We start from the raw sequence: 13,660 nt of genomic DNA, 5'->3' as shown, positions 1-13,660 counted from the left end.
CAGCCCCCACTCTACAGCACAGACCTGAGATCCTGCAGGACAGTGTCACCAAAACATACGCACACGCTTAACTTTACACACAGCGATTAATCCATTGAACTCCACACAGGGTGTAAAATTAAGCACGTGCTGTAAGTCTAGGCAGAATTCAGACCGATGTAGAAATTCTTTATTTGAAGCATGTTTTTTTGCATATACCACACGGAAGCTGGGCAGATGCCCTGGCTGTTCTGTGAGTTTAATTTCACAGCTTCTGACAAACGCTTTCCACAGGGTGGAGGTGTTTGCAGAGCTACAATGGGGACAGGAGTTTGGTCCCCAAACTCCTTTGATTCCTAGGAACCGCCATGAACATAGATTCCAGGGGTGAAATCCTGGCACTGCCCTGCCCAGGCCCAGCCCTCGCAAGCGGGCAGGGAAGGGAAGGGGCTGGGGGCAGCCAGCTCCCCAACCATCCCGCCCGCCAGGCTGCACTTAGCCAGCTGAGCAGCACAAGGAGGTAGCTCCGCCCCTTTTTTGGTTTTGACCAATCCGTGTGCAGCAGGGGAGGGGCTTCTTGCCCACACTTTGAGGTTGCGGGGCGCGTCAGCTGGTGCTGGCAGAGGCCGGCCTGGGGCAGGGGCTGCAGCTTCCCGGGGGAGGAGCCGCGGGGCGCGGTGCCGGCTGCTCCTCGCGTGTTGGGGCTGATGGAGGGGGCGCTGCTGGGGGCGGGGGCTTGCTCACGTCCCCCCCCCAGCTTGCTGCGCCCTGCCGGGGGGCCATGTGGCCTGGCACGTGGAGGAAGGTGCTGGCAGGGCTCAGCCCTGTGTCTGGCGCTGCTGTCAGGTGTGTGTGGGGGTCTCTGGGCCGGGTCAGCCCCTGGGGCGCAGCTGCAGCTGCCGATGGCATCGGCTGCCTTTGCCGTGGCTTGCACGTGGCTGCAGGACCTGGAGCCAGTGGCCTCTGCTTCATTCCTGGGGTCCCTGCCGTGCCGTGGAGTCTGGAGCGCTGCAAGGTTACGGGCTGGGGTGCGCCTGTGGCTCACGGGGCGCTGGACTACAGGCCATCAGTAGCCACAGGATGGGATCTGGCTCAAATGTGGCAGAGGCCCCATGTGGCAAACAGCTGATGGGGATTCTCTCTGTAACTGCCATACCTGGGTGGCTGCAGTCTGTGATTTGGGGGGGCTGGGTTTGGATACACAGGGGCACAGGGGCCTGCTTGCAGTCCCTGGCATTTCTCAGCTTCCTCTGGCTGAGTGAGCAGCAACAGTCTCTTTGCTCGAGGCTGAGCATCTGCTTGCCCGGGTGGGGCAGTTTGTGCATCCATGACGGTTTCCCCCAGCCTGGCAGGAGCTCTTGCTGCAGCCTAGGGTGATTGGATGGGATGGCTGGAACCGGCCCTCCAGGCTGCTCTGTAGTTGTCCAGCATGAGGCTCCTCTCCGACCTGGAGCCCAGAGCGAAGATCCCAGCCTCTTGCATGACAGGGCAGGGTGAGGAGCATTGGCATGAGGGCGCTGGGTCTGGCCATGGTGCATCGAGTCTGGTGGCAGCGGTTGGTACCAGGTGCTTCAGAGGGAGGTGCCAAGATGCCCCCACAATGCACCTGGCTGACGGCATGGTGCTGCTCGTGGCGAGGGGTGGCTCTTTGCTGCTGTATCCAGCCGTGGGTTACTGATCAGTTGTGGGTGCTGAGACTCCCTTGCCCCTGTGCCCGTCGTTCAGGGCAGTCTCACTCCTGGGCTTTGTCTCTGGTCACTTTCAGGGTTGTCAAGTGGCTCTACTGTCCTGTGGGGAAGAGAGACACCATCTTTGCCTTGTCTTCGGGCCACGGGAAATGTGGCGTGGCAGTGATCCGGACCAGCGGCCCTGCCAGCGGAGCAGCCCTGCGAAGTCTAACGGGGCAGCAGGAGCTGCCCCGGCCTAGAGCCGTCGCCTTGCGGAGGATCCACGACCCCAGCTCCGCAGAGACTCTGGACAGGGGCCTGGTCATCTGGTTCCCAGGTTAGAGCTGGAGACTGCAGCAGGCTCTGTAGGGCCACGGTGCCCAGCCCCTGCACCCCAGAGGCCTTTTGGGCAGAGGCCGCCTTGGATTCACATGGGGGTGACTGGCAGTTAGTGGCATGCTGGGAGATATTGATTCTGGGCGGCAAACCATAACATTTGCTTTGGCTCTTACTGCCCTCAATAGCTGGATGGAAACTGCTCATTGCTGGGAGCGCCCCAGAAATGGACCCCTGCCACTGGTCAGCTTTGCCTGTGCAGGTTGTTTGCTTCTGCAGCCCCTTCTAGACAGGCTGTTTTTGCTCCCTCGCCCCTGTCTGCAGTTCTCAGCAACAACCCTACAGTGCTCGGACACCTGCAGCGAGGTACCAGCCCAGCCCAGCCCAGCCCTGCATGTGTACTCACAGCCCATCTCTCCTCTCCCCACCCCCCACTACCAGGTAGGATTCCCAGTTGTGTTCTCCTGGTCATTAAAGAACTGTCCCTCCTCTCCTGGTCACTCCTCCAAGGGTGAGCTCCTGTCATGTGACATCCTGGGCTTGACCCTCTGTGACAAACTGGGAATGTTCTTAATGTTTTATCTGAATACTGTGTTGGTGCCTCAGTGTCCCCTGTGCAGTTCTTAAGTATCTAGGTGGTGGGATAAGGATGTGTGGTTGCTACAGAACAAAGGGCCAGTGCACCTAAGTGCCTGGCACTCTGTCTCCTGGCAACTGATGGCCTGGGCCCCTCCCCTGGAAGGTACCAGCTGAAGGTGTTGGAGACAAAGAGATCAGGTGACCTCCTGGCCGGGGGAAAGGGGCTGAGCAGAGGAGGACGGGCTAGAATGGGTTGTTAGTCTGCAGCTGGCTGGGGACGAGGAGTGAAGTGCAGACATGGGGGTCTGGCTCACTGCCCGCCAGAATGGACCCGGCCGAGGGGTCCGGTTCACTCTATCTACAAACTCTGTTTTAGACCCTGTTCCTGTAAACCTCTGTTTTACTGGCTGGCTGAGAGTCTCATCTGACTGCAAAGTGGGGGGCAGGACCTGGTGGCTTCCCCAGGACCCCACTGGAGCGGGCTCGCTGTGGGAAGCGCACGAAGGGGCAGAGGATGCTGAATGCTCCAAGGAGAGACCCAGGAGGTGAAGCCGTGTGAGCTTCTTGCGCTGAACAAGTCTGCTCCAAGAGAGAAGAGGCTCCCCAAAGTCCTGACTGGCTTTGTGGGGAGCAGTTCCAGAGCATCGTCCAGGGACTCCGTGACACCCTCCCAGCGGATCTTGCACTGACCTTGTCTGGGGTTCTGCAAGCAGAGAGATTCCAGGATTGGGTCCGAAATGGAGGCTGGTAGCACCTGGCAGTGGGGTAACATCTGCCGTTCTGCCTGGCATTGTGCAGACACTAGATACCAGAGCGGACATTGTCCCCCACCCCTCCTGTCCTGCACCAGTGCCAGGCCGGGCCTGGGAGGGTCAGTTCTCCCTGCAGCCACGTGCCCTTTGTTTGCACGTGGGATGGGGCAGGTGAGATGGGTTTTCTGTTTTTCTGATAAATCTGCAACCTCTCAACTCTGGTGGCCTCTTGCCTTGTGTGTGTGCACAATGGGATGGGAACTGCTTAGCTCTGTGCATCATAAGCCCTATACCGAGAACAGCTAATGGGGAGTTTTCCTTTAGCTCAAGAGCTTGTGGAGCAGGAAGATCCCAGCTGTATCTTTGGTGCTTCCACAGCACTCCAAAGTTTCTTACGGCGTTTACAAACAGGACTGTATGCTCCAGCCTATTCTCTATACCCACTCCCCCCTCCCACCCTTTTCCTGTTATTGAGTCACTTTGGTGTGAAAACAGGATCTTTGCTCCCTCATCTTTTCCCCACCCAGTCCCACGAGGCTGCCAGCGAGCGGCGGTGATATCGCAGCTTGGTGAGGAGTAAACACCTGGTGCAGGTGGCCTCTGGGGGGTATAGAGTGGAACCTCCCAGAAAGCACACGGCGTCCAGGCAGAATTCCAAAGAGGATGTTGTCTGAGGATTTCCCAGCGGGCGTGAGCGGTTCTTCATCAAGCGCTGAAGGGCTGAGATGTTCCCAGCTGCAGGGAGCCTTTCTTTCCTGCATCTGAGTCCGAGGGAAGTCCGTGCAGGGCTTGACCTCCTTGGCAACCAGAGGGGCTGGAGACGGCTGCCACCGATACCATAATTACCAACAAATCAATCTCCTGTGTGGGGTCGGCCGTGGGTCCCCGTTCAGTGGCCGCCCTCTCAGGTGATGCCACGTGCTCCTTGCTGAGGCAGCAGCTGCAGGAACTGAACCCAGGACTTCTGGAGCTAAACAAGCCCCAGTGTCTATTGTCTGAGCTAACGAACTCGGGCACCTTTAGCTCATAGACGGCGGTGCCGGACCATCCTCCAGAAGGGGACAGTGCCACGCTGCTGAGCTGTGAGACACATGCGACTGGATTTCTGGGGGCTGGGATAATCTCTGTGCTGGGAAGCCAGGCAGGGCTGGGCTGGTTGCTTGCCACGGGGTGGGGCCAGGGAACGGGGTGGGGGGCTCACTAGGGGGCGCTACCCTTTGCCAGTACAGACCCCAGGGTCCCTGCATGGCACTAGGAGGCCCTTGGCTCTCTGGCCCCTCAAGCTCAGACCCGAAGCACTTGGGATACCCCGGCGCGTTTTGCAAGAGCAGAGCCGTTAACTCCGTTCTGCACCCCCGGCCAGAGGAATCGTCTTTGCTCCTTGCTGACCTCTTGCAAACAGTCACTGGGCGCGATCAAACAAGCTGCCGTGCTCCAGCCAGAGGCGGCCGCCTGGGGGAAGTGATTTGTAGATGAAGCTCCATTTGAAGGCACCTTTCAGGAGAGGCCCCTTCCCCCTCCATCCTTAGTCACTGTCTGGTTCTTTTCTACAGATGGAGCTTTTGATTCCTTCTCTGCTGTCCTTAGTCTCAGCTGTGTCCCTTCCCGGTAGCACGTGAGCCCATCGTCCTCATTCCAACTGCTGGGCCTGTGTCCCTGTCACGGAGTCCCCGGGCGATGCTCTGGAACTGCTCCCCACCAAGCCAGGCAGGACTTCGGGGAGCCTGCTCTCCCTTGGAGCAGACTTGTTCAGGGCAAGAAGCTCACACGGCTTCACCTTCTGGGTCTCTCCTTGGAGCATTCAGCATCCTCTGCCCCTCCGTGCACTTCCCACAGCGAGCCCACCCCAGGCAGGGTCCTGGGGAAGCCACAGGGTCCTGCACCCCCACTTTGCAGTCAGACGTGACTCTCAGCCAGCCAGTAACACAGAGGTTTATTCGATGACAGGAACAGGGTCTAAAACAGAGCTTGTAGGTACAGCGAACCGGACCCCTCAGCCGGGTCCATTCTGGGGGTGAGTGAACCAGACCCCCACATCTGCCCTCAGCCAGCTCCAGACTAACAACCCCTTCCAGCCCTTCCTCTCTGCTCAGCCCCTTTCCCGGGCCAGGAGGTCACCTGATCCCTTTGTCTCCAACACCTTCAGCTGGCATCTTTGCAGGGGAGGGGCCCAGGCCATCAGTTGCTAGGAGACAGAGTGCCAGGCATTTAGGTGCACTGGCCCTTGGCTCTGCCAAGTACTTAAGAACTGCCATGGGGACACTGAGGCACCAACACAGTATTCAGAGAAAACATTAAGAACATTCCTAGTTCATCACAGTCCCGTCCTGACGGCACCAGCGCGGACACAGAAAGAGCTGCTTTAATGGTTCATCCTGTGCCCGCCCTGGTTGGGTGGCTCCCTTCCCCCACCCCCGAGGGCCACGTGTCATAGAATCACGAGTTGGAAGAGACCCCAGGAGGTCATAGGGTCCAACCCCCAACTAAACCATCCCAGCCAGGGCATTGTCAAGCTGGGCCTTAAAAACCTCTAAGGAAGGAGATTCCACCACCTCCCTAGGGAACCCATTCCAGCGCTTCACCACCCTCCCAGTGAAACAGTGTTTCCTAATATCCTATCCCTGTTGGCGCAGCCTCTAATGGACTCTGTGCTTTGCAGGGCCCCACAGTTTCACCGGGGAGGACTGCTCCGAGCTGCACATTCATGGGGGGCCAGCAGTGGTGGGCGGCGTGCTCCAGGCCTTGGGTAAGTGTCTCTCTCCATCCCTCTGAAACTCAGCGAGCCGGATTCTCGGTCGCTGTGTCCCTGCTGCGCTCTGGGCCTTGGAGAGGGAGAGACGGCCCCTGGCAATCCCTGCGGTGCAGTGGGTCAGCTCCCTGGCTGGGTTGAGCTGGCGTTGGGGCCCTCCCGCAGGCGTCGGGGGCATGGTCAGAGTGTGCTGCGGCTGTCCTGTGTATCTCAGTGCCCCGAGTATAAGGTAGAGCAGCCTGGAGCCTGTGGCTGACAGCGGGGACTGGGCAGGGGTCCTGCGTGGTCCCAGAATACGGCCCCAGCAGGCACTGATTCTCCTGCTGGGGAGCTCGCGTCTCCTGGAACTGGGGCAGCTTGCCTAGCCCCGCCTGGCCACGTGAGGAGCAATGCCCCGGGGGCTCCCGCTCAGGTTTGCTGCTTGTGGTTTTTCTAGGGCGCCTGCCCGGCCTGCGCCCGGCCGACCCTGGCGAGTTCACCAAGCGAGCGTTCCAGAACGGCAAGCTGGGCCTGACTGAGGTGGAGGGGCTGGGGGACCTGATCCATGCTGAGACGGAGGCCCAGAGGAGGCAGGCGCTGCGGCAGATGGAGGGGGAGTTGGGGCAGCTGTACCAGCGCTGGAGTGAGGAGCTCACCAAGGCAAGGGCCCCCTCTCCCCCAAGGCCTGACTGTGGGGAGAGGGGGGCAGTGTGGCAAGGGGCGTGGCCTGGAAGAGGGGACTCCTGGCTTTGTCCCTGAGTCCGCGTGACTTTGCCTAAGTCACTCCATCCCTCCGGGCCTTGGTTTCCCATCTGTAATGGGGGTTCTGGGGCCAGCCCTCCTTTGAGCTCCATGGGCACAGAGGGATTAAATATTCTTGCACCAAGTGGTATTACCCCTGTTCCCAAGAGCTGCGTTTGGCAGCACCTGACTCCATCCCCAGACAAGGTTAGAATCAGCCCGTACCCGCCCTGTGCCAGCCCGGGGCAGGTTCTGGGAGGACAGAACTCCGCAATGCAAGGGGTGATGTGAAAAGCTGGGAGTCCGGACTCCTGGGTTCTGCTCCCTGCTCTGACACTGACTCCGTCGGTGGCTTTGGGCAAGTGGCATCCTCTCTGTGGGACTCTGTGTCCCCAGCTCCAGTGCTGACCCTGCTTTGAGCTCCCAGGAGGGAAGCGCTAGGTAAGGGCGAGGTATTAGGGGCTAGCACAGGGTCACTGAAGTAGCTGGCCTGGTGTAAGAGACCCCTGCATCCCAGGAGGAGAGACACCCAAGGGAGCCGGAGAAGGGCTGTAATTCGCGACGTGCCATCCCCCTTTCCACCCCTTAGGCTCTGGCCCATGTAGAAGCCTTTATTGACTTCAGCGAAGACGACAATCTAGAGGAGGGCGTGCTGTCTCGAGGTGAGTGGTGCTGGCCTGCCTTTAAAGGGGCAGTGTCCGCCTGTGCCTTGTCCCTCACACTGTCCCCTGTGCCAGGGCGAAGCAGGGGCGAGATGCTGCCATGGCAGCGTTCCTTGCTCAGGTTGGGCTGGTGTGAGTGACGACACAGGGCTCTGGAGAGCAGTGACCTGGGGCTGTGACTTCTAGGACCCTACAGATCTCTGTCCGTGATGCCCTGGAGCGTTGCATTGCAAAGGCTTTTGGGAAATCTGAATTTCCTCTGCTGCTGTCTGGTTCGTTCGTTTGACACAGCCTGAGCCACGGATCCAGTCATGCCCACGTGGGCACAGGGGCTAAGGGCTGCCCAACCCTTCTGCTGGCCAGGGGTCAGTTTCATCTTGTCCCAGGTCAATTTCACAGGGCACCACCCAGCAGCAGTGCCTGAGTTTCCCTGGCAGCAAGGGGGAGCCTGTTTTAACTGGAACTCTTGAAAAATGCCATCAGTGGCTGTTTAGTTTGGTGAACTCCCCTTAATTTCATACCAAAATCTAAATCCTGAGCCCTTGAGCTGGTGGTTGATTGAGCTGCTGATCTGGTTGTGGCACAGGATTAGGACTGGTCCGGTACAAGTCCTAGCTCTGCCACAGACTCCCTGTGTGACCTGGGGCAAGTCACTTAATCTCTCCAGGTCTCCGTTTCCATTTGGGCTGTGACGGGGGGTGACGGTCCTCCCTTTGCCCCTCCAGACTGAGCGCTTTGTGGGGCAGAGATTGTGTCTGCAGGAAAGGGCCCTGCGCTGTGGCGAGGTCCGCCCAGCACATTGGGGCCCTGCTTTCAGGCGGCGTCTCTCTTTAGGTGATACCGTAATGCGTGAAATGGTAACAGCCTGTCCATGGAACCGTCCCCTGTGCAGGCCTGGCTGCTGGATTGGGGCCTCAGTGAGTTGCTGGGGTCCCTTCATCTGTGCTGCGTTTTCATTTCATTTCACTTTGCTTTTTTGTTTCTACCCTCGTCCCCGCTCTCCGGGTGCTGCCCTGGTCTCAGTGGATGCTGCTGTGCAGACGCTGGAGGAGGAGGTGAGGGGACACCTGCAGGACGGGCGGCGCGGAGAGTGGCTGCGCGGGGGAGTTCACGTGGTGATTGCTGGCCCCACCAACGCTGGCAAGAGCAGCCTGCTCAACCTCCTGTGTGAGTCGGGGGGGTGGGGGAGAGCCTCCATCCGCAGCTCTTAGTGTCCCCAATCGCCCGGTGCCTCGCCCACCCCAGAGGATGGTTCAGTCCCGTGTGGGGCTAGGCGCTGGCTAGATAGCCCAGAACAAGGGCCCTTAATTCACCGATCAGGTACTGGCCCTGCGAGAGGGAGTTCACTCTCCATTCAGCCCTGGCTTCTCTTTGCCAGCATCTGTGCCCGGGATTCCAGTTGCCCCAGCACCAGTGTCTTTATTATAGTGTCGTGGCTGATGCCAGGGATGGGACTGGGGCTTCCAGAGCCGAAAGCCACCGGATCTCTACAGGGGGCTGGGACAGACTGCCACGCTCTGTGGATCAGGCACAGAGTGCAACGCAAAACATGCCCTGGCTGGGGGGCTACCATGGTGCCTCCTTCCTCTGCACCCCAGACACCAAAGCCGTGGGGCCTGATCCTGCTGCCTCCCCCACCCCTCTGCAGAATTTGGTCCCGGGGCCAAAGTCCTCAAAACCTGCCACTGATTTTTGGCTGCCCCGGGGTTCGGGTTTGCTTGGGGGGAGGATGCGGCACAACTGGAGACGCCTGGGGCTGGTTCTTGGAGGTGCTGACACCTGCAGCTCCTGCTGACTGGAGCCTGCACTGCGGGTGCCTGGCGCTGCTAGAACTGGGCCCAAGGCATCCCAGGCTCGGGGCCTATGCTGGTAGCATGTGGGATGGATCAGTGGCTGCGGTGGGATGGGGTGGGGGTGAGGCTCTGGATCAGGCCATGAGCCCCCAGGGTGGGGACTCCACCTGCTTATTTGGGCTTGTGAGTTGCTTGTGGTTGCTAATGAGAAACCGTCTCGATTTCCCCGGGGTTAGGAAACTCGCTGGAAAGCCCCCCCCAGTGCCCACTAGATGGCAGCACGAGTGCGCCGAGTCTCTTGCTCGTTATCTTTGCGTAACCGGGGGCTGCTGGGCCCCGACGAATGGGTTGGCGTTGGTGGCACATCAGGGCCCCAGCAGGTGCATGGGGGTGACGCGGCCGCCAGCCCCCCCGCTACAGCGTGAAGGAGCAGCGGCCTCGTACTGGTGTCGGGGGTGGGGGTGCTCCCTCTGTATGGGCTGGACTGGGAGGGAGCTGCTGGGTCTGGCCTCCCCACATCTCTGCAGCTCCCCTCGCCAGTGACAGGCCCTGACGACCGCAGGATGTTCCCTGCGGGGAGGTGGCCGTACAGAGGGTGCCCTGTCTGGGGGGTCAGGAGGCTCAGCCCAGGCTTGGGGTGTGCAGGGTGGGGATCTTCACAGAGCAGCTGCCCAGAGTGGTCTCCCCAGAGGAGCCCCTGGGAGAGGTGGGGGCCCAGGTCTTGCTGGATGTCGGGGCCAGGGAAGGTGTGTCTGGGGGGCGGCACCCCTGTGCTGAGGGCTTCTCCTTCCAGTCTCACTCCTAGCAACAGGCCTCCCCACCGATTTTTTCCAGCATGGTCCCTGAACTCCCCCCTAGCCCCTCGTTCCCTCTGTCTAGGCCAGAGGCCTGCGGCCATCGTGTCCCCTGTGGCGGGGACGACGCGGGACGTGGTGGAGTCGGCTCTGAACATCGGCGGCTACCCCGTGGTGCTGAGTGACACGGCTGGGCTGCGGGAGACCCAGGACGCCATTGAGCGGGAGGGTGTGAGCCGAGCTCGGGAGAGGTGAGGCAGGAGGCTGGGGGGGTGGAAAGGTGACCGGTGGCCTTTCCCCGTGGCCTGTCGTGTGCCTTGCAGCAGCTTTGTTCTGAGAAATAGGAATAGCAGGGGCCTGTGGGTTGGGACTGAGGGGCGCTGGCAGGGCTGGAAGAGCAGGGGCCTGTGGGTTGGGACTGAGGGGCGCTGGCAGGGCTGGAAGAGCAGGGGCCTGTGGGTCGGGACTGAGGGGTGCCAGCAGGGCTGGGAGAGCAGGGGGCTGCAGGTTGGGATTGAGGGGCGCCGGCAGGGCTGGGATATCGGGGTTGTGGGTCGGGAGTGAGGGGCACCAGCAGGGCTGGGATATCCGGGGTCTGGGGGTCAGGACTGAGGGGCGCCAGCAAGGCTGGGAGAGCAGGGGCCTGGGGGTCGGGATTGAGGGGCACAAGCAGGGCTGGGATATCTGGGTTGGGGGTTGGGATTGAGGGGTGCCGGCAGGGCTTGCATAGCAGGGGGCTGTGGGTTGGGACTGAGGGGCCCCCGTTAGCTGTAAGGTCCGTGTTGCTCTGCTGAGCTGACATGTCAGTGACCTGCAGCCCAGACGCAGGCGCCTCTCCCAGCAGCTGCCGGGCAGCCGGCCTGCCAAACAACCCCTCCCCTGGGGAAGCCCCTGCCTGCTGGCTCTCCCGGGCCAGTGGGTCCCTGGGGGCCGGCTGCATGGGGCCGCCCATCTCTGACTGTGGCCTGCGGGGTGTCAGGCAGGCGCTAAACAAACTGCTGGATCCTTCCCGTGAGCCAGGCCCATCCTGGCCCCTCCTGGGACATCCTGAGTGTGGCCTGGCAAAGGTCCTGCGGCCTGGGCCTCTGTCTGTCGCGTCCGTTCGGGCTCCCGGGGGGTAGTGGGTGAGGCGCTGACTGTGGGGCAGATTCTGAGACCCGCTCACGGGGGCTATGATGGGGGGGGAGGAAGGTCATGTCCCTTTCTGGGTGTGGGGGGGAGGCACAGCGACGGGGCAGGGGGGTGTTCCACTCAGTGTCCTCTTGGTACCATTAACCCTGTGTTTGCCGTCCATTGGGAGCAAGTGCCCCCTCTTCAGTGGGCAGCACTCCCAGGGTGTGCATGGGGTTGTATGTCTCTCTGTGACCAGTGCAATGAACCTTCCCCCACACACCCCCCGCCCCCCAGGCTGCAGCGAGCAGATGTGGTGCTGGCCGTGCTGGCCGCGGTGGACGTTGCCCCAGAGCCTGGGTGCCTTGCCGAGGCCTTGCGAGCCATCCTGCCCCCCGGAGTCCCAGCCCGACAGGCGCCCTGCGTCCTGGTCCTGAACAAGGCTGACCTGCTGGAGGAGGGGCGCGGAGGGGCCCTGCTGGGAGCCTGCGGGGAGGGGGCGCTGCCCCCTGCCTGCCTGCTCTCCTGCAAGACTGGAGAGGGCGTGGACAGCCTCCTGAGCCTGCTGGGGACACAGCTGGAGCAGATGTGAGTTCCCGGGGCTCACAGTCGAGCGAGGGGAGGGGGGCAGGGACTAGGCCAGGTCTTGGAGGCGGGGGTGAGGAGGCGTCTCATGGGCTGGGCCCCGGGTGGCTGTGCTGTGACAGAGGATGCAGCGATGCCCTCTGGCAGCAGGGGGTGCTGTCTGGGGTGGAGAATAGGGCTAGGGGGATCTGTTGACTTTGGAAATTGATGCTGCACACTCTCTGGGGTGTTAACTCAGCTGCTGGCTTGGCTCTAAGCACCATCCCAGCGGTGTCCACGCAGCTCCCAGCCCAGCGGGGCCTCGTTCCCTGCGGGGGGCTTGGCCGAACGCACTGTGGCTGGCTGTTATCAGTATCCCAGTGGCATCTGGAAGGCACAGGTGAGCTCAGGGCCCTGCTGTGTCAGGCACTGCACTGAGAGGAGCACTGCCCTACAGCGCTCCCAGCCTGAATGGAGAGAGGCTGGGTGGGGAAACTGAGGCACAGCGTGATGTGACATACGCATTGTCACTCAGCAGGCAGTGGGAGAACTGGGAATAGAGCCCAGCTCTCTGAGCCCCAGCCCAGTGCTCCGTCCACTAGACAGCACAGCCTCCTTCCGATCACGGAACAGCTTAGCAGCTTGGAGGTGTGGAACACACTCAGAACAGCTAGAACTAGCAAGAGCTTTGAGAGGCCTCTGATTTCTAGCGGTTCCCGCAGGTGAAGCTGGGCCTCAGCCCTGCCCTGCGTCCTTGTCCCGGCTCGGTAGGAGGGGGTGGCTTTGGGGGGGTTGGAAATGGAGCTGCTAAGGCACCTTGGCTCGTTCAAACTGAGCTTGCTTGCTGTGTGGTTGGAAGATGGGAGCGGCTCCTGTACGGGGAGTTTCCTTGCTGCCAATCAATAGCAAAGGAAGACAAGCCCCATGCACATAGTGTCTGAGGTTGGTGACACCCTAGGGCTCCACTCTGGTGGCAGTGGGATTAGGAACTAGAGGAGAATCGCCATCAACTGCGAGCGGTACAGGGTTTATGACACATAGCGATACAAAGGGCAGCAGTGCCACCACCTGCCCGAAGCTTCTATTTGGTCTCCTAAGTGAGCTGGGCTACAGGCGTGACCCCTCCTTTCGTCTGCCAGGTGCGGCGACCCTCTGGCCGGCTCCCCGAGCCTCACGCAGGCACGGCACCGCCTCCACCTCACCAGCTGCCTGGGCTCGCTGGGCCGGTACCATGGCTACAAGTCCCTGGATCTGGTGCTGGCAGCCGAGGAGCTGCGGCTGGCCCGCAGGCACCTGGGGAAAATCACGGGCCGAGTCAGTGCCGAGGAGATCCTGGATATCGTCTTCAGGGACTTCTGTGTCGGGAAGTGAGGGGCCGGCGGGGATGGGGTGTTGTTCGGGCCAGGGGCCGAGGCACCCGTGCGGCGTTGTGGGAAGAGCGAGAAGCCGGGCATGGGAGGAGCTAGGTCTGCGATCCACTTCGGCAGCGATGAGTGTGCCAGTCTCAGCTTAGCTCCCGCAGCAGTTGTCCTCAGGGCTGGAGGAGCTGAGGGACAATGACAGAGGTCTGTGGGGGGGGGATCCTAGGGGCTGTGGGTCGGGGCTGAGGGGCAGCAGCAGAGCTGGGTGTGCTGGGGGCACAGAAGGCAGAGGACAGCCCCCTCCTGCACCTGCACCCAACTCTCAGGGCTATTTGCCCCCCACTGTGTTTATTAAACCCCCCATGTCCCTTTCCCTGCCCTGTCATCTGTTCTGTTCTTTCCTCCTGCCAGCATGAGGCCCATGGAGATGCCCAACCTTCCATTGCCTGATGACCAGTGGGCCGTGGGGAGGCAAGGGGAGATTGCCCAGCCGGAGGGGGAGAAGGGACTATTTTCCTTCTTTCCAGGGGTGGAGGAACACCTGGGCTAGAGGAAGCTGTGTGTACAGCTGGCCCTGTAAGAGGAGGGGGGGGG

At 61.2% G+C, this 13,660-nt stretch overlaps 1 protein-coding gene across 3 annotated transcripts; it reads left to right on the top strand.

Annotated features, from left to right (window-relative positions):
- Positions 1-622: 622 nt before the first annotated feature.
- GTPBP3 (GTP binding protein 3, mitochondrial) lies at positions 623-13,439 on the top strand. 3 transcript variants are annotated; one of them, XM_030540632.1, is made up of 9 exons: positions 623-825; positions 1,745-1,983; positions 5,973-6,059; positions 6,499-6,701; positions 7,372-7,444; positions 8,468-8,611; positions 10,072-10,282; positions 11,439-11,729; positions 12,845-13,439. In XM_030540632.1, exons 1-9 carry the CDS (start codon positions 761-763, stop codon positions 13,074-13,076), a joined length of 1,545 nt encoding a protein of 514 aa, XP_030396492.1. In that variant the 5' UTR covers positions 623-760; the 3' UTR covers positions 13,077-13,439. The 3 variants fall into 3 exon arrangements, with proteins under 3 accessions (XP_030396492.1, XP_030396494.1, XP_030396493.1); XM_030540633.1 differs by having other exon boundaries at positions 625-825; positions 10,117-10,282; XM_030540634.1 differs by lacking the exon at positions 5,973-6,059.
- Positions 13,440-13,660: the final 221 nt, after the last annotated feature.

Source organism: Gopherus evgoodei, chromosome 22 (genome assembly GCF_007399415.2).
Source record: "Gopherus evgoodei ecotype Sinaloan lineage chromosome 22, rGopEvg1_v1.p, whole genome shotgun sequence".
Classification (NCBI taxonomy): domain Eukaryota; kingdom Metazoa; phylum Chordata; order Testudines; family Testudinidae; genus Gopherus; species Gopherus evgoodei.
The sequence above is the reverse complement of the archived record's forward strand: the minus strand, read 5'-3'. Positions and strand labels throughout refer to the sequence as shown.